Source organism: Salvelinus fontinalis, unplaced genomic scaffold (genome assembly GCF_029448725.1).
Source record: "Salvelinus fontinalis isolate EN_2023a unplaced genomic scaffold, ASM2944872v1 scaffold_0276, whole genome shotgun sequence".
NCBI lineage: Eukaryota > Metazoa > Chordata > Actinopteri > Salmoniformes > Salmonidae > Salvelinus > Salvelinus fontinalis.
The window spans coordinates 167,501-187,500 of record NW_026600485.1 but is presented as its reverse complement, the minus strand read 5'-3'; the positions used below and the strand labels follow the sequence as shown (position 1 = coordinate 187,500).

Below are 20,000 nucleotides of genomic sequence, written 5' to 3'. Positions count from 1 at the left end.
GTGTACCTGTAGCCCAGTGTGTGTGTGTGTACCTGTAGCCCTGTGTGTGTGTACCTGTAGCCCAGTGTGTGTGTGTACCTGTAGCCCAGTGTGTGTGTGTACCTGTAGCCCAGTGTGTGTGTGTGCCTGTAGCCCAGTGTGTGTATGTGTGTGTGTGTGTACCTGTAGCCCAGTGTGTGTGTGTACCTGTAGCCCAGTGTGTGTGTGTGTACCTTCAGCCCAGTGTGTGTGTACCTGTAGCCCAGTGTGTGTGTGTACCTGTAGCCCAGTGTGTGTGTGTACCTGTAGCCCAGTGTGTGTGTACCTGTAGCCCAGTGTGTGTGTGTACCTGTAGCCCAGTGTGTGTGTGTACCTGTAGCCCAGTGTGTGTGTGTACCTCTAGCCCAGTGTGTGTGTGTACCTCTAGCCCAGTGTGTGTGTACCTGTAGCCCAGTGTGTGTGTGTACCTGTAGCCCAGTGTGTGTGTACCTGTAGCCCAGTGTGTGTGTGTACCTGTAGCCCAGTGTGTGTGTACCTGTAGCCCAGTGTGTGTGTACCTGTAGCCCAGTGTGTGTGTGTGTACCTGTAGCCCAGTGTGTGTGTGTACCTGTAGCCCTGTGTGTTGAGGTAGCCTATGACGGCAGGGCGGATACGAGCCACTCCTCCCTGGCTGTGGTTCCCTCTTCCTGTTATCACCGACAGCTGAGACCTACACACACCCTGCTGCCACTCTACACACACACACACACACACACACACACACACACACACACACACACACACACACACACACACACACACACACACACACAGGAGAACATATGGTCACGTTTAGGGAACAAAATAACATACAGCTCTGTGTACCTGTGGTCTTCCTCTCTAACACCTGTGACAGACACCTCTTCATCAGGCAGCCTGGAGGTCTAGCTAGGTGTACCTGTGGTCTTCCTCTCTAACAGTCTGGAGGTCTAGTGTACCTGTGGTCTTCCTCTCTAACAGTCTGGAGGTCTAGCTAGGTGTACCTGTGGTCTTCCTCTCTAACAGTCTGGAGGTCTAGCTAGGTGTACCTGTAGTCTTCCTCTCTAACAGTCTGGAGGTCTAGCTAGGTGTACCTGTGGTCTTCCTCTCTAACAGCCTGGAGGTCTAGCTAGGTGTACCTGTGGTCTTCCTCTCTAACAGTCTGGAGGTCTAGCTAGGTGTACCTGTGGTCTTCCTCTCTAACAGTCTGGAGGTCTAGTGTACCTGTGGTCTTCCTCTCTAACAGTCTGGAGGTCTAGCTAGGTGTACCTGTGGTCTTCCTCTCTAACAGTCTGGAGGTCTAGCTAGGTGTACCTGTAGTCTTCCTCTCTAACAGTCTGGAGGTCTAGTGTACCTGTGGTCTTCCTCTCTAACAGTCTGGAGGTCTAGTGTACCTGTGGTCTTCCTCTCTAACAGTCTGGAGGTCTAGCTAGGTGTACCTGTGGTCTTCCTCTCTAACAGTCTGGAGGTCTAGTGTACCTGTGGTCTTCCTCTCTAACAGTCTGGAGGTCTAGCAAGGTGTACCTGTGGTCTTCCTCTCTAACAGTCTGGAGGTCTAGTGTACCTGTGGTCTTCCTCTCTAACAGCCTGGAGGTCTAGTGTACCTGTGGTCTTCCTCTCAAACAGTCTGGAGGTCTAGTGTACCTGTGGTCTTCCTCTCTAACAGTCTGGAGGTCTAGCTAGGTGTACCTGTGGTCTTCCTCTCTAACAGTCTGGAGGTCTAGCTAGGTGTACCTGTGGTCTTCCTCTCTAACAGTCTGGAGGTCTAGCTAGGTGTACCTGTGGTCTTCCTCTCTAACAGTCTGGAGGTCTAGTGTACCTGTGGTCTTCCTCTCTAACAGTCTGGAGGTCTAGCTAGGTGTACCTGTGGTCTTCCTCTCTAACAGCCTGGAGGTCTAGCTAGGTGTACCTGTGGTCTTCCTCTCTAACAGTCTGGAGGTCTAGCTAGGTGTACCTGTGGTCTTCCTCTCTAACAGTCTGGAGGTCTAGCTAGGTGTACCTGTGGTCTTCCTCTCTAACAGTCTGGAGGTCTAGCTAGGTGTACCTGTGGTCTTCCTCTCTAACAGTCTGGAGGTCTAGCTAGGTGTACCTGTGGTCTTCCTCTCTAACAATCTGGAGGTCTAGCTAGGTGTACCTGTGGTCTTCCTCTCTAACAGCCTGGAGGTCTAGCTAGGTGTACCTGTGGTCTTCCTCTCTAACAGTCTGGAGGTCTAGCTAGGTGTACCTGTGGTCTTCCTCTCTAACAGTCTGGAGGTCTAGTGTACCTGTGGTCTTCCTCTCTAACAGTCTGGAGGTCTAGTGTACCTGTGGTCTTCCTCTCTAACAGTCTGGAGGTCTAGCTAGGTGTACCTGTGGTCTTCCTCTCTAACAGTCTGGAGGTCTAGTGTACCTGTGGTCTTCCTCTCTAACAGTCTGGAGGTCTAGCTAGGTGTACCTGTGGTCTTCCTCTCTAACAGTCTGGAGGTCTAGTGTACCTGTGGTCTTCCTCTCTAACAGTCTGGAGGTCTAGCTAGGTGTACCTGTGGTCTTCCTCTCTAACAGCCTGGAGGTCTAGCTAGGTGTACCTGTGGTCTTCCTCTCTAACAGTCTGGAGGTCTAGTGTACCTGTGGTCTTCCTCTCTAACAGTCTGGAGGTCTAGCTAGGTGTACCTGTGGTCTTCCTCTCTAACAGCCTGGAGGTCTAGCTAGGTGTACCTGTGGTCTTCCTCTCTAACAGTCTGGAGGTCTAGCTAGGTGTACCTGTGGTCTTCCTCTCTAACAGTCTGGAGGTCTAGTGTACCTGTGGTCTTCCTCTCTAACAGTCTGGAGGTCTAGTGTACCTGTGGTCTTCCTCTCTAACAGTCTGGAGGTCTAGCTAGGTGTACCTGTGGTCTTCCTCTCTAACAGTCTGGAGGTCTAGTGTACCTGTGGTCTTCCTCTCTAACAGTCTGGAGGTCTAGCTAGGTGTACCTGTGGTCTTCCTCTCTAACAGTCTGGAGGTCTAGCTAGGTGTACCTGTGGTCTTCCTCTCTAACAGTCTGGAGGTCTAGCTAGGTGTACCTGTGGTCTTCCTCTCTAACAGTCTGGAGGTCTAGTGTACCTGTGGTCTTCCTCTCTAACAGTCTGGAGGTCTAGCTAGGTGTACCTGTGGTCTTCCTCTCTAACAGTCTGGAGGTCTAGCTAGGTGTACCTGTGGTCTTCCTCTCTAACAGTCTGGAGGTCTAGCTAGGTGTACCTGTGGTCTTCCTCTCTAACAGTCTGGAGGTCTAGCTAGGTGTACCTGTGGTCTTCCTCTCTAACAGCCTGGAGGTCTAGCTAGGTGTACCTGTGGTCTTCCTCTCTAACAGTCTGGAGGTCTAGCTAGGTGTACCTGTGGTCTTCCTCTCTAACAGTCTGGAGGTCTAGCTAGGTGTACCTGTGGTCTTCCTCTCTAACAGTCTGGAGGTCTAGTGTACCTGTGGTCTTCCTCTCTAACAGTCTGGAGGTCTAGCTAGGTGTACCTGTGGTCTTCCTCTCTAACAGTCTGGAGGTCTAGTGTACCTGTGGTCTTCCTCTCTAACAGTCTGGAGGTCTAGTGTACCTGTGGTCTTCCTCTCTAACAGCCTGGAGGTCTAGTGTACCTGTGGTCTTCCTCTCAAACAGTCTGGAGGTCTAATGTACCTGTGGTCTTCCTCTCTAACAGTCTGGAGGTCTAGTGTACCTGTGGTCTTCCTCTCTAACAGTCTGGAGGTCTAGCTAGGTGTACCTGTGGTCTTCCTCTCTAACAGTCTGGAGGTCTAGTGTACCTGTGGTCTTCCTCTCTAACAGCCTGGAGGTCTAGCTAGGTGTACCTGTGGTCTTCCTCTCTAACAGTCTGGAGGTCTAGCTAGGTGTACCTGTTGTCTTCCTCTCTAACAGTCTGGAGGTCTAGCTAGGTGTACCTGTGGTCTTCCTCTCTAACAGTCTGGAGGTCTAGCTAGGTGTACCTGTGGTCTTCCTCTCTAACAGTCTGGAGGTCTAGCTAGGTGTACCTGTGGTCTTCCTCTCTAACAGTCTGGAGGTCTAGCTAGGTGTACCTGTGGTCTTCCTCTCTAACAGTCTGGAGGTCTAGTGTACCTGTGGTCTTCCTCTCTAACAGTCTGGAGGTCTAGCTAGGTGTACCTGTGGTCTTCCTCTCTAACAGTCTGGAGGTCTAGCTAGGTGTACCTGTGGTCTTCCTCTCTAACAGTCTGGAGGTCTAGCTAGGTGTACCTGTGGTCTTCCTCTCTAACAGTCTGGAGGTCTAGCTAGGTGTACCTGTGGTCTTCCTCTCTAACAGCCTGGAGGTCTAGCTAGGTGTACCTGTGGTCTTCCTCTCTAACAGCCTGGAGGTCTAGCTAGGTGTACCTGTGGTCTTCCTCTCTAACAGTCTGGAGGTCTAGCTAGGTGTACCTGTGGTCTTCCTCTCTAACAGTCTGGAGGTCTAGTGTACCTGTGGTCTTCCTCTCTAACAGTCTGGAGGTCTAGTGTACCTGTGGTCTTCCTCTCTAACAGTCTGGAGGTCTAGCTAGCTGTACCTGTGGTCTTCCTCTCTAACAGCCTGGAGGTCTAGCTAGGTGTACCTGTGGTCTTCCTCTCTAACAGTCTGGAGGTCTAGCTAGGTGTACCTGTGGTCTTCCTCTCTAACAGTCTGGAGGTCTAGCTAGGTGTACCTGTGGTCTTCCTCTCTAACAGTCTGGAGGTCTAGCTAGGTGTCCCTGTGGTCTTCCTCTCTAACAGTCTGGAGGTCTAGCTAGGTGTACCTGTGGTCTTCCTCTCTAACAGTCTGGAGGTCTAGTGTACCTGTGGTCTTCCTCTCTAACAGTCTGGAGGTCTAGTGTACCTGTGGTCTTCCTCTCTAACAGTCTGGAGGTCTAGCTAGGTGTACCTGTGGTCTTCCTCTCTAACAGCCTGGAGGTCTAGCTAGGTGTACCTGTGGTCTTCCTCTCTAACAGTCTGGAGGTCTAGCTAGGTGTACCTGTGGTCTTCCTCTCTAACAGTCTGGAGGTCTAGCTAGGTGTACCTGTGGTCTTCCTCTCTAACAGTCTGGAGGTCTAGCTAGGTGTACCTGTGGTCTTCCTCTCTAACAGTCTGGAGGTCTAGCTAGGTGTACCTGTGGTCTTCCTCTCTAACAGCCTGGAGGTCTAGCTAGGTGTACCTGTGGTCTTCCTCTCTAACAGTCTGGAGGTCTAGTGTACCTGTGGTCTTCCTCTCTAACAGTCTGGAGGTCTAGCTAGGTGTACCTGTGGTCTTCCTCTCTAACAGCCTGGAGGTCTAGTGTACCTGTGGCCTTCCTCTCTAACAGTCTGGAGGTCTAGCTAGGTGTACCTGTGGTCTTCCTCTCTAACAGTCTGGAGGTCTAGTGTACCTGTGGTCTTCCTCTCTAACAGTCTGGAGGTCTAGTGTACCTGTGGTCTTCCTCTCTAACAGTCTGGAGGTCTAGTGTACCTGTGGTCTTCCTCTCTAACAGTCTGGAGGTCTAGCTAGGTGTACCTGTGGTCTTCCTCTCTAACAGCCTGGAGGTCTAGCTAGGTGTACCTGTGGTCTTCCTCTCTAACAGCCTGGAGGTCTAGCTAGGTGTACCTGTGGTCTTCCTCTCTAACAGTCTGGAGGTCTAGCTAGGTGTACCTGTGGTCTTCCTCTCTAAGAGTCTGGAGGTCTAGTGTACCTGTGGTCTTCCTCTCTAACAGTCTGGAGGTCTAGCTAGGTGTACCTGTGGTCTTCCTCTCTAACAGTCTGGAGGTCTAGTGTACCTGTGGTCTTCCTCTCTAACAGTCTGGAGGTCTAGCTAGGTGTACCTGTGGTCTTCCTCTCTAACAGTCTGGAGGTCTAGCTAGGTGTACCTGTGGTCTTCCTCTCTAACAGTCTGGAGGTCTAGTGTACCTGTGGTCTTCCTCTCTAACAGCCTGGAGGTCTAGCTAGGTGTACCTGTGGTCTTCCTCTCTAACAGTCTGGAGGTCTAGCTAGGTGTACCTGTGGTCTTCCTCTCTAAGAGTCTGGAGGTCTAGTGTACCTGTGGTCTTCCTCTCTAACAGTCTGGAGGTCTAGTGTACCTGTGGTCTTCCTCTCTAACAGTCTGGAGGTCTAGCTAGGTGTACCTGTGGTCTTCCTCTCTAACAGTCTGGAGGTCTAGTGTACCTGTGGTCTTCCTCTCTAACAGCCTGGAGGTCTAGCTAGGTGTACCTGTGGTCTTCCTCTCTAACAGTCTGGAGGTCTAGTGTACCTGTGGTCTTCCTCTCTAACAGTCTGGAGGTCTAGCTAGGTGTACCTGTGGTCTTCCTCTCTAACAGTCTGGAGGTCTAGCTAGGTGTACCTGTGGTCTTCCTCTCTAACAGCCTGGAGGTCTAGCTAGGTGTACCTGTGGTCTTCCTCTCTAACAGCCTGGAGGTCTAGCTAGGTGTACCTGTGGTCTTCCTCTCTAACAGTCTGGAGGTCTAGCTAGGTGTACCTGTGGTCTTCCTCTCTAACAGTCTGGAGGTCTAGTGTACCTGTGGTCTTCCTCTCTAACAGTCTGGAGGTCTAGTGTACCTGTGGTCTTCCTCTCTAACAGTCTGGAGGTCTAGCTAGGTGTACCTGTGGTCTTCCTCTCTAACAGCCTGGAGGTCTAGCTAGGTGTACCTGTGGTCTTCCTCTCTAACAGCCTGGAGGTCTAGCTAGGTGTACCTGTGGTCTTCCTCTCTAACAGTCTGGAGGTCTAGCTAGGTGTACCTGTGGTCTTCCTCTCTAACAGTCTGGAGGTCTAGTGTACCTGTGGTCTTCCTCTCTAACAGTCTGGAGGTCTAGTGTACCTGTGGTCTTCCTCTCTAACAGTCTGGAGGTCTAGCTAGGTGTACCTGTGGTCTTCCTCTCTAACAGCCTGGAGGTCTAGCTAGGTGTACCTGTGGTCTTCCTCTCTAACAGTCTGGAGGTCTAGCTAGGTGTACCTGTGGTCTTCCTCTCTAACAGCCTGGAGGTCTAGCTAGGTGTACCTGTGGTCTTCCTCTCTAACAGCCTGGAGGTCTAGCTAGGTGTACCTGTGGTCTTCCTCTCTAACAGTCTGGAGGTCTAGCTAGGTGTACCTGTGGTCTTCCTCTCTAACAGTCTGGAGGTCTAGCTAGGTGTACCTGTGGTCTTCCTCTCTAACAGTCTGGAGGTCTAGTGTACCTGTGGTCTTCCTCTCTAACAGTCTGGAGGTCTAGTGTACCTGTGGTCTTCCTCTCTAACAGTCTGGAGGTCTAGCTAGGTGTACCTGTGGTCTTCCTCTCTAACAGCCTGGAGGTCTAGCTAGGTGTACCTGTGGTCTTCCTCTCTAACAGCCTGGAGGTCTAGCTAGGTGTACCTGTGGTCTTCCTCTCTAACAGCCTGGAGGTCTAGCTAGGTGTACCTGTGGTCTTCCTCTCTAACAGTCTGGAGGTCTAGCTAGGTGTACCTGTGGTCTTCCTCTCTAACAGTCTGGAGGTCTAGCTAGGTGTACCTGTGGTCTTCCTCTCTAACAGTCTGGAGGTCTAGCTAGGTGTACCTGTGGTCTTCCTCTCTAACAGTCTGGAGGTCTAGCTAGGTGTACCTGTGGTCTTCCTCTCTAACAGCCTGGAGGTCTAGCTAGGTGTACCTGTGGTCTTCCTCTCTAACAGTCTGGAGGTCTAGTGTACCTGTGGTCTTCCTCTCTAACAGTCTGGAGGTCTAGCTAGGTGTACCTGTGGTCTTCCTCTCTAACAGCCTGGAGGTCTAGTGTACCTGTGGTCTTCCTCTCTAACAGTCTGGAGGTCTAGCTAGGTGTACCTGTGGTCTTCCTCTCTAACAGTCTGGAGGTCTAGTGTACCTGTGGTCTTCCTCTCTAACAGTCTGGAGGTCTAGTGTACCTGTGGTCTTCCTCTCTAACAGCCTGGAGGTCTAGTGTACCTGTGGTCTTCCTCTCTAACAGCCTGGAGGTCTAGCTAGGTGTACCTGTGGTCTTCCTCTCTAACAGCCTGGAGGTCTAGCTAGGTGTACCTGTGGTCTTCCTCTCTAACAGCCTGGAGGTCTAGCTAGGTGTACCTGTGGTCTTCCTCTCTAACAGTCTGGAGGTCTAGTGTACCTGTGGTCTTCCTCTCTAACAGTCTGGAGGTCTAGTGTACCTGTGGTCTTCCTCTCTAACAGTCTGGAGGTCTAGCTAGGTGTACCTGTGGTCTTCCTCTCTAACAGTCTGGAGGTCTAGCTAGGTGTACCTGTGGTCTTCCTCTCTAACAGTCTGGAGGTCTAGCTAGGTGTACCTGTGGTCTTCCTCTCTAACAGCCTGGAGGTCTAGCTAGGTGTACCTGTGGTCTTCCTCTCTAACAGTCTGGAGGTCTAGCTATGTGTACCTGTGGTCTTCCTCTCTAACAGCCTGGAGGTCTAGCTAGGTGTACCTGTGGTCTTCCTCTCTAACAGCCTGGAGGTCTAGCTAGGTGTACCTGTGGTCTTCCTCTCTAACAGTCTGGAGGTCTAGCTAGGTGTACCTGTGGTCTTCCTCTCTAACAGTCTGGAGGTCTAGCTAGGTGTACCTGTGGTCTTCCTCTCTAACAGTCTGGAGGTCTAGCTAGGTGTACCTGTGGTCTTCCTCTCTAAGAGTCTGGAGGTCTAGTGTACCTGTGGTCTTCCTCTCTAACAGTCTGGAGGTCTAGTGTACCTGTGGTCTTCCTCTCTAACAGTCTGGAGGTCTAGCTAGGTGTACCTGTGGTCTTCCTCTCTAACAGTCTGGAGGTCTAGTGTACCTGTGGTCTTCCTCTCTAACAGCCTGGAGGTCTAGCTAGGTGTACCTGTGGTCTTCCTCTCTAACAGTCTGGAGGTCTAGCTAGGTGTACCTGTGGTCTTCCTCTCTAACAGTCTGGAGGTCTAGTGTACCTGTGGTCTTCCTCTCTAACAGCCTGGAGGTCTAGCTAAGTGTACCTGTGGTCTTCCTCTCTAACAGTCTGGAGGTCTAGCTAGGTGTACCTGTGGTCTTCCTCTCTAACAGTCTGGAGGTCTAGTGTACCTGTGGTCTTCCTCTCTAACAGTCTGGAGGTCTAGCTAGGTGTACCTGTGGTCTTCCTCTCTAACAGTCTGGAGGTCTAGCTAGGTGTACCTGTGGTCTTCCTCTCTAACAGTCTGGAGGTCTAGCTAGGTGTACCTGTGGTCTTCCTCTCTAACAGTCTGGAGGTCTAGCTAGGTGTACCTGTGGTCTTCCTCTCTAACAGTCTGGAGGTCTAGTGTACCTGTGGTCTTCCTCTCTAACAGTCTGGAGGTCTAGCTAGGTGTACCTGTGGTCTTCCTCTCTAACAGTCTGGAGGTCTAGCTAGGTGTACCTGTGGTCTTCCTCTCTAACAGTCTGGAGGTCTAGCTAGGTGTACCTGTGGTCTTCCTCTCTAACAGTCTGGAGGTCTAGTGTACCTGTGGTCTTCCTCTCTAACAGTCTGGAGGTCTAGCTAGGTGTACCTGTGGTCTTCCTCTCCAACACCTGTGACAGGTGGAGCAAGGCCTCGTCGACATGCAGTCCGTGGAGGTCCAGAACGTTCTGCGGCAGCAGGGAGGAGTTGACCCGCTCAAAGATCTGGGCCGCCGCACGGTGGTGGGCTTCATGCATCTTCTGACCATGGAGATGACCCTGACACACACACCACACACACCACACACACCACACACACACACACACCACACACCACACACCACACACACACACACCACACACCACACACCACACACACACACACACACACACACTCACACTTTTTAGACGAGTGTTGTCACGATACCAGAATTTAGCCTTTTCACCCCATCTGACTCTGGATCAGTAGATAAAGGGCCTCATCTGACTCTGGGTCAGTAGATAAAGGGCCTCATCTGACTCTGGGTCAGTAGATAAAGGACCTCATCTGACTCTGGGTCAGTAGATAAAGGGCCCCATCTGACTCTGGGTCAGTAGATAAAGGGCCTCATCTGACTCTGGGTCAGTAGATAAAGGACCTCATCTGACTCTGGGTCAGTAGATAAAGGGCCTCATCTGACTCTGGGTCAGTAGATAAAGGGCCTCATCTGACTCTGGGTCAGTAGATAAAGGGCCTCATCTGACTCTGGGTCAGTAGATAAAGGGCCTCATCTGACTCTGGGTCAGTAGATAAAGGGCCTCATCTGACTCTGGGTCAGTAGATAAAGGACCTCATCTGACTGGGTCAGTAGATAAAGGGCCTCATCTGACTCTGGGTCAGTAGATAAAGGGCCTCATCTGACTCTGGGTCAGTAGATAAAGGGCCTCATCTGACTCTGGGTCAGTAGATAAAGGGCCTCATCTGACTCTGGGTCAGTAGATAAAGGGCCTCATCTGACTCTGGGTCAGTAGATAAAGGGCCTCATCTGACTCTGGGTCAGTAGATAAAGGGCCTCATCTGACTCTGGGTCAGTAGATAAAGGGCCTCATCTGACTCTGGGTCAGTAGATAAAGGACCTCATCTGACTCTGGGTCAGTAGATAAAGGACCTCATCTGACTCTGGGTCAGTAGATAAAGGGCCTCATCTGACTCTGGGTCAGTAGATAAAGGGCCCCATCTGACTCTGGGTCAGTAGATAAAGGGCCTCATCTGACTCTGGGTCAGTAGATAAAGGACCTCATCTGACTGGGTCAGTAGATAAAGGGCCTCATCTGACTCTGGGTCAGTAGATAAAGGGCCTCATCTGACTCTGGGTCAGTAGATAAAGGGCCTCATCTGACTCTGGGTCAGTAGATAAAGGGCCTCATCTGACTCAGGGTCAGTAGATAAAGGGCCTCATCTGACTCTGGGTCAGTAGATAAAGGACCTCATCTGACTGGGTCAGTAGATAAAGGGCCTCATCTGACTCTGGGTCAGTAGATAAAGGGCCTCATCTGACTCTGGGTCAGTAGATAAAGGGCCTCATCTGACTCTGGGTCAGTAGATAAAGGGCCTCATCTGACTCTGGGTCAGTAGATAAAGGGCCTCATCTGACTCTGGGTCAGTAGATAAAGGGCCTCATCTGACTCTGGGTCAGTAGATAAAGGGCCTCATCTGACTCTGGGTCAGTAGATAAAGGACCTCATCTGACTCTGGGTCAGTAGATAAAGGGCCTCATCTGACTCTGGGTCAGTAGATAAAGGACCTCATCTGACTCTGGGTCAGTAGATAAAGGGCCCCATCTGACTCTGGGTCAGTAGATAAAGGGCCTCATCTGACTCTGGGTCAGTAGATAAAGGACCTCATCTGACTCTGGGTCAGTAGATAAAGGGCCTCATCTGACTGGGTCAGTAGATAAAGGACCTCATCTGACTCTGGGTCAGTAGATAAAGGACCTCATCTGACTCTGGGTCAGTAGATAAAGGGCCTCATCTGACTCTGGGTCAGTAGATAAAGGACCTCATCTGACTCTGGGTCAGTAGATAAAGGACCTCATCTGACTCTGGGTCAGTAGATAAAGGGCCTCATCTGACTCTGGGTCAGTAGATAAAGGACCTCATCTGACTCTGGGTCAGTAGATAAAGGGCCTCATCTGACTCTGGGTCAGTAGATAAAGGGCCTCATCTGACTCTGGGTCAGTAGATAAAGGACCTCATCTGACTCTGGGTCAGTAGATAAAGGGCCTCATCTGACTCTGGGTCAGTAGATAAAGGACCTCATCTGACTCTGGGTCAGTAGATAAAGGGCCTCATCTGACTCTGGGTCAGTAGATAAAGGACCTCATCTGACTCTGGGTCAGTAGATAAAGGACCTCATCTGACTCTGGGTCAGTAGATAAAGGACCCCATCTGACTCTGGGTCAGTAGATAAAGGACCTCATCTGACTCTGGGTCAGTAGATAAAGGACCTCATCTGACTCTGGGTCAGTAGATAAAGGACCTCATCTGACTCTGGGTCAGTAGATAAAGGACCCCATCTGACTCTGGGTCAGTAGATAAAGGACCTCATCTGACTCTGGGTCAGTAGATAAAGGACCTCATCTGAAGTATAGTGAAATTACAACACGCTATCAGGAAACAGACATTATTCAAATAACTACAAACACACACACACACACACACACACACACACACACACACACACACACACACACACACACACACACACACACACACACACACCTGTTGTGCGTAGTAGGAAGCTACGTCTTTGCGTCCCTGTCTGTAAGCCTCTGCAGCCTTGCTGAAGCTCTCCAGCTGTCTGCCTCTCTGGAGCCGGGCCTCGGCTCGGAAGTCTTCATATTCTGGGTCCTCAACATCCTGGTACTGAGAGAGGGACTGGGGAGGGGCCACTGGCGCTGCACGCCTCTGAGAGGGGGAGAGAGGGGGGTAGAGAGGGGGAGAGAGGGGTAGAGAGGGGAAGGGGGGGTAGAGAGGGGAAGGGGGGGTAGAGAGGGGAAGGGGGGTAGAGAGGGGAAGGGGGGTAGAGAGGGGAAGGGGGGGTAGAGAGGGGAAGGGGGGGTAGAGAGGGGAAAGGGGGGGTAGAGAGGGGAAGGGGGGGTAGAGAGGGGAAAGGGGGGGTAGAGAGGGGAAGGGGGGGTAGAGAGGGGAAGGGGGGGTAGAGAGGGGAAGGGGGGTAGAGAGGGGAAGGGGGGTAGAGAGGGGAAGGGGGTGTAGAGAGGGGAAGGGGGTGTAGAGAGGGGAAAGGGGGGTAGAGAGGGGGAGAGGGGTAGAGAGGGGAAGGGGGAGTAGAGAGGGGGAGAGGGGTAGAGAGGGGAAGGGGGGTAGAGAGGGGAAAGGGGGGTAGAGAGGGGAAAGGGGGGTAGAGAGGGGGAGAGGGGTAGAGAGGGGAAGGGGGAGTAGAGAGGGGGAGAGGGGTAGAGAGGGGAAGGGGGAGTAGAGAGGGGGAGAGGGGTAGAGAGGGGAAGGGGGAGTAGAGAGGGGAAGGGAGGTAGAGAGGTGAGGTGGGGGTAGAGAGGGGAAGGGGGGGTAGAGAGGGGAAGGGGGCGTAGAGAGGGGGAGAGGGGTAGAGAGGGGAAGGGGGGTAGAGAGGGGAAAGGGGGGTAGAGAGGGGAAAGGGGGGTAGAGAGGGGGAGAGGGGTAGAGAGGGGAAGGGGGAGTAGAGAGGGGGAGAGGGGTAGAGAGGGGAAGGGGGAGTAGAGAGGGGGAGAGGGGTAGAGAGGGGAAGGGGGAGTAGAGAGGGGAAGGGAGGTAGAGAGGTGAGGTGGGGGTAGAGAGGGGAAGGGGGGGTAGAGAGGGGAAGGGGGCGTAGAGATCAACTTTGTATCAACTTTTCTGATCCAATGTATCAACTGTAACAACAGAACACCGACCAGGGTCTCCGTCAACAACAGAACACCGACCAGGGTCTCCGTCAACAACAGAACACTGACCAGGGTCTGTATCAACAACAGAACACTGACCAGGGTCTACATCAACAACAGAACACTGACCAGGGTCTGTATCAACAACAGAACACTGACCAGGGTCTGTATCAACAACAGAACACTGACCAGGGTCTGTATCAACAACAGAACACTGACCAGGGTCTGTATCAACAACAGAGCACTGACCAGGGTCTGTATCAACAACAGAACACTGACCAGGGTCTGTATCAACAACAGAACACTGACCAGGGTCTGTATCAACAACAGAACACCGACCAGGGTCTGTATCAACAACAGAACACTGACCAGGGTCTGTATCAACAACAGAACACTGACCAGGGTCTGTATCAACAACAGAACACTGACCAGGGTCTCCATCAACAACAGAACACTGACCAGGGTCTGTATCAACAACAGAACACTGACCAGGGTCTACATCAACAACAGAACACTGACCAGGGTCTGTATCAACAACAGAACACTGACCAGGGTCTGTATCAACAACAGAACACTGACCAGGGTCTGTATCAACAACAGAACACTGACCAGGGTCTGTATCAACAACAGAACACTGACCAGGGTCTGTATCAACAACAGAACACTGACCAGGGTCTGTATCAACAACAGAACACTGACCAGGGTCTGTATCAACAACAGAACACTGACCAGGGTCTCCATCAACAACAGAACACTGACCAGGGTCTGTATCAACAACAGAACACTGACCAGGGTCTCCATCAACAACAGAACACTGACCAGGGTCTGTATCAACAACAGAACACTGACCAGGGTCTACATCAACAACAGAACACTGACCAGGGTCTGTATCAACAACAGAACACTGACCAGGGTCTCCATCAACAACAGAACACTGACCAGGGTCTGTATCAACAACAGAACACTGACCAGGGTCTGTATCAACAACAGAGCACTGACCAGGGTCTGTATCAACAACAGAACACTGACCAGGGTCTGTATCAACAACAGAACACTGACCAGGGTCTGTATCAACAACAGAACACTGACCAGGGTCTGTATCAACAACAGAACACTGACCAGGGTCTGTATCAACAACAGAACACTGACCAGGGTCTCCATCAACAACAGAACACTGACCAGGGTCTGTATCAACAACAGAACACTGACCAGGGTCTGTATCAACAACAGAACACTGACCAGGGTCTCCATCAACAACAGAACACTGACCAGGGTCTGTATCAACAACAGAACACTGACCAGGGTCTGTATCAACAACAGAACACTGACCAGGGTCTCCATCAACAACAGAACACTGACCAGGGTCTCCATCAACAACAGAACACTGACCAGGGTCTGTATCAACAACAGAACACTGACCAGGGTCTGTATCAACAACAGAACACTGACCAGGGTCTCCATCAACAACAGAACACTGACCAGGGTCTGTATCAACAACAGAACACTGACCAGGGTCTGTATCAACAACAGAACACTGACCAGGGTCTCCATCAACAACAGAACACTGACCAGGGTCTGTATCAACAACAGAACACTGACCAGGGTCTGTATCAACAACAGAACACTGACCAGGGTCTGTATCAACAACAGAACACTGACCAGGGTCTACATCAACAACAGAACACTGACCAGGGTCTGTATCAACAACAGAACACTGACCAGGGTCTGTATCAACAACAGAACACTGACCAGGGTCTCCATCAACAACAGAACACTGACCAGGGTCTGTATCAACAACAGAACACTGACCAGGGTCTCCATCAACAACAGAACACTGACCAGGGTCTGTATCAACAACAGAACACTGACCAGGGTCTGTATCAACAACAGAACACTGACCAGGGTCTCCATCAACAACAGAACACCGACCAGGGTCTGTATCAACAACAGAACACTGACCAGGGTCTGTATCAACAACAGAACACTGACCAGGGTCTGTATCAACAACAGAACACTGACCAGGGTCTGTATCAACAACAGAACACTGACCAGGGTCTGTATCAACAACAGAACACTGACCAGGGTCTGTATCAACAACAGAACACTGACCAGGGTCTGTATCAACAACAGAACACTGACCAGGGTCTGTATCAACAACAGAACACTGACCAGGGTCTGTATCAACAACAGAACACTGACCAGGGTCTGTATCAACAACAGAACACTGACCAGGGTCTCCATCAACAACAGAACACTGACCAGGGTCTGCATCAACAACAGAACACTGACCAGGGTCTGTATCAACAACAGAACACTGACCAGGGTCTGTATCAACAACAGAACACTGACCAGGGTCTGTATCAACAACAGAACACTGACCAGGGTCTGTATCAACAACAGAACACTGACCAGGGTCTCCATCAACAACAGAACACTGACCAGGGTCTGTATCAACAACAGAACACTGACCAGGGTCTGTATCAACAACAGAACACTGACCAGGGTCTGTATCAACAACAGAACACTGACCAGGGTCTGTATCAACAACAGAACACTGACCAGGGTCTGTATCAACAACAGAACACTGACCAGGGTCTCCATCAACAACAGAACACTGACCAGGGTCTGTATCAACAACAGAACACTGACCAGGGTCTCCATCAACAACAGAACACTGACCAGGGTCTGTATCAACAACAGAACACTGACCAGGGTCTGTATCAACAACAGAACACTGACCAGGGTCTGTATCAACAACAGAACACTGACCAGGGTCTGTATCAACAACAGAACACTGACCAGGGTCTACATCAACAACAGAACACTGACCAGGGTCTGTATCAACAACAGAACACTGACCAGGGTCTGTATCAACAACAGAACACTGACCAGGGTCTGTATCAACAACAGAACACTGACCAGGGTCTCCATCAACAACAGAACACTGACCAGGGTCTCCATCAACAACAGAACACTGACCAGGGTCTGTATCAACAACAGAACACTGACCAGGGTCTGTATCAACAACAGAACACTGACCAGGGTCTCCATCAACAACAGAACACTGACCAGGGTCTCCATCAACAACAGAACACTGACCAGGGTCTGTATCAACAACAGAACACTGACCAGGGTCTGTATCAACAACAGAACACTGACCAGGGTCTGTATCAACAACAGAACACTGACCAGGGTCTGTATCAACAACAGAACACTGACCAGGGTCTGTATCAACAACAGAACACTGACCAGGGTCTGTATCAACAACAGAACACTGACCAGGGTCTGTATCAACAACAGAACACTGACCAGGGTCTGTATCAACAACAGAACACTGACCAGGGTCTGTATCAACAACAGAACACTGACCAGGGTCTGTATCAACAACAGAACACTGACCAGGGTCTGTATCAACAACAGAACACTGACCAGGGTCTGTATCAACAACAGAACACTGACCAGGGTCTGTATCAACAACAGAACACTGACCAGGGTCTGTATCAACAACAGAACACTGACCAGGGTCTGTATCAACAACAGAACACTGACCAGGGTCTGTATCAACAACAGAACACTGACCAGGGTCTGTATCAACAACAGAACACTGACCAGGGTCTGTATCAACAACAGAACACTGACCAGGGTCTGTATCAACAACAGAACACTGACCAGGGTCTGTATCAACAACAGAACACTGACCAGGGTCTCCATCAACAACAGAACACTGACCAGGGTCTGTATCAACAACAGAACACTGACCAGGGTCTGTATCAACAACAGAACACTGACCAGGGTCTGTATCAACAACAGAACACTGACCAGGGTCTCCATCAACAACAGAACACTGACCAGGGTCTCCATCAACAACAGAACACCGACCAGGGTCTGTATCAACAACAGAACACTGACCAGGGTCTGTATCAACAACAGAACACTGACCAGGGTCTCCATCAACAACAGAACACTGACCAGGGTCTGTATCAACAACAGAACACTGACCAGGGTCTCCATCAACAACAGAACACTGACCAGGGTCTGTATCAACAACAGAACACTGACCAGGGTCTACATCAACAACAGAACACTGACCAGGGTCTGTATCAACAACAGAACACTGACCAGGGTCTGTATCAACAACAGAACACTGACCAGGGTCTCCGTCAACAACAGAACACTGACCAGGGTCTGTATCAACAACAGAACACTGACCAGGGTCTGTATCAACAACAGAACACTGACCAGGGTCTGTATCAACAACAGAACACTGACCAGGGTCTGTATCAACAACAGAACACTGACCAGGGTCTGTATCAACAACAGAACACTGACCAGGGTCTGTATCAACAACAGAACACTGACCAGGGTCTGTATCAACAACAGAACACTGACCAGGGTCTGTATCAACAACAGAACACTGACCAGGGTCTGTATCAACAACAGAACACTGACCAGGGTCTCCATCAACAACAGAACACCGACCAGGGTCTGTATCAACAACAGAACACTGACCAGGGTCTGTATCAACAACAGAACACTGACCAGGGTCTGTATCAACAACAGAACACTGACCAGGGTCTCCATCAACAACAGAACACTGACCAGGGTCTGTATCAACAACAGAACACTGACCAGGGTCTGTATCAACAACAGAACACTGACCAGGGTCTCCATCAACAACAGAACACTGACCAGGGTCTGTATCAACAACAGAACACTGACCAGGGTCTCCATCAACAACAGAACACTGACCAGGGTCTGTATCAACAACAGAACACTGACCAGGGTCTGTATCAACAACAGAACACTGACCAGGGTCTGTATCAACAACAGAACACTGACCAGGGTCTGTATCAACAACAGAACACTGACCAGGGTCTGTATCAACAACAGAACACTGACCAGGGTCTACATCAACAACAGAACACTGACCAGGGTCTCCATCAACAACAGAACACTGACCAGGGTCTGTATCAACAACAGAACACTGACCAGGGTCTGTATCAACAACAGAACACTGACCAGGGTCTCCATCAACAACAGAACACTGACCAGGGTCTGTATCAACAACAGAACACTGACCAGGGTCTCCATCAACAACAGAACACCGACCAGGGTCTGTATCAACAACAGAACACTGACCAGGGTCTGTATCAACAACAGAACACTGACCAGGGTCTGTATCAACAACAGAACACTGACCAGGGTCTGTATCAACAACAGAACACCGACCAGGGTCTCCATCAACAACAGAACACTGACCAGGGTCTGTATCAACAACAGAACACTGACCAGGGTCTCCATCAACAACAGAACACTGACCAGGGTCTGTATCAACAACAGAACACTGACCAGGGTCTGTATCAACAACAGAACACTGACCAGGGTCTGTATCAACAACAGAACACTGACCAGGGTCTCCATCAACAACAGAACTGACCAGGGTCTGTATCAACAACAGAACACTGACCAGGGTCTGTATCAGCAACAGAACACTGACCAGGGTCTCCATCAACAACAGAACACTGACCAGGGTCTCCATCAACAACAGAACACTGACCAGGGTCTGTATCAACAACAGAACACTGACCAGGGTCTGTATCAACAACAGAACACTGACCAGGGTCTGTATCAACAACAGAACACTGACCAGGGTCTGTATCAACAACAGAACACTGACCAGGGTCTGTATCAACAACAGAACACTGACCAGGGTCTGTATCAACAACAGAACACTGACCAGGGTCTCCATCAACAACAGAACACTGACCAGGGTCTGTATCAACAACAGAACACTGACCAGGGTCTGTATCAACAACAGAACACTGACCAGGGTCTGTATCAACAACAGAACACTGACCAGGGTCTGTATCAACAACAGAACACTGACCAGGGTCTGTATCAACAACAGAACACTGACCAGGGTCTGTATCAACAACAGAACACTGACCAGGGTCTCCATCAACAACAGAACACTGACCAGGGTCTCCATCAACAACAGAACACCGACCAGGGTCTGTATCAACAACAGAACACTGACCAGGGTCTGTATCAACAACAGAACACTGACCAGGGTCTGTATCAACAACAGAACACTGACCAGGGTCTGTATCAACAACAGAACACTGACCAGGGTCTCCATCAACAACAGAACACTGACCAGGGTCTGTATCAACAACAGAACACTGACCAGGGTCTGTATCAACAACAGAACACTGACCAGGGTCTCCATCAACAACAGAACACTGACCAGGGTCTGTATCAACAACAGAACACTGACCAGGGTCTCCATCAACAACAGAACACTGACCAGGGTCTGTATCAACAACAGAACACTGACCAGGGTCTGTATCAACAACAGAACACTGACCAGGGTCTACATCAACAACAGAACACTGACCAGGGTCTCCATCAACAACAGAACACTGACCAGGGTCTGTATCAACAACAGAACACTGACCAGGGTCTGTATCAACAACAGAACACTGACCAGGGTCTCCATCAACAACAGAACACTGACCAGGGTCTCCATCAACAACAGAACACTGACCAGGGTCTGTATCAACAACAGAACACTGACCAGGGTCTGTATCAACAACAGAACACTGACCAGGGTCTGTATCAACAACAGAACACTGACCAGGGTCTGTATCAACAACAGAACACTGACCAGGGTCTGTATCAACAACAGAACACTGACCAGGGTCTCCATCAACAACAGAACACTGACCAGGGTCTGTATCAACAACAGAACACTGACCAGGGTCTGTATCAACAACAGAACACTGACCAGGGTCTGTATCAACAACAGAACACTGACCAGGGTCTCC

General features: G+C 50.5%; 1 protein-coding gene across 1 annotated transcript in view; it reads right to left on the bottom strand.

The window, feature by feature from the left end:
• Positions 1 to 20,000, bottom strand: part of LOC129845318 (NEDD4-binding protein 2-like) — a 51,385-nt gene that overhangs the window by 8,683 nt on the left and 22,702 nt on the right. The window contains exons 14-16 of the mRNA XM_055913205.1: positions 12,032 to 12,217; positions 9,382 to 9,550; positions 587 to 710 (exon numbers count right to left, since the gene is read on the bottom strand). Of these exons, the coding sequence (XP_055769180.1) occupies positions 587 to 710; positions 9,382 to 9,550; positions 12,032 to 12,217 (479 nt within the window). The remainder of the gene's footprint in view (positions 1 to 586; positions 711 to 9,381; positions 9,551 to 12,031; positions 12,218 to 20,000) is intronic.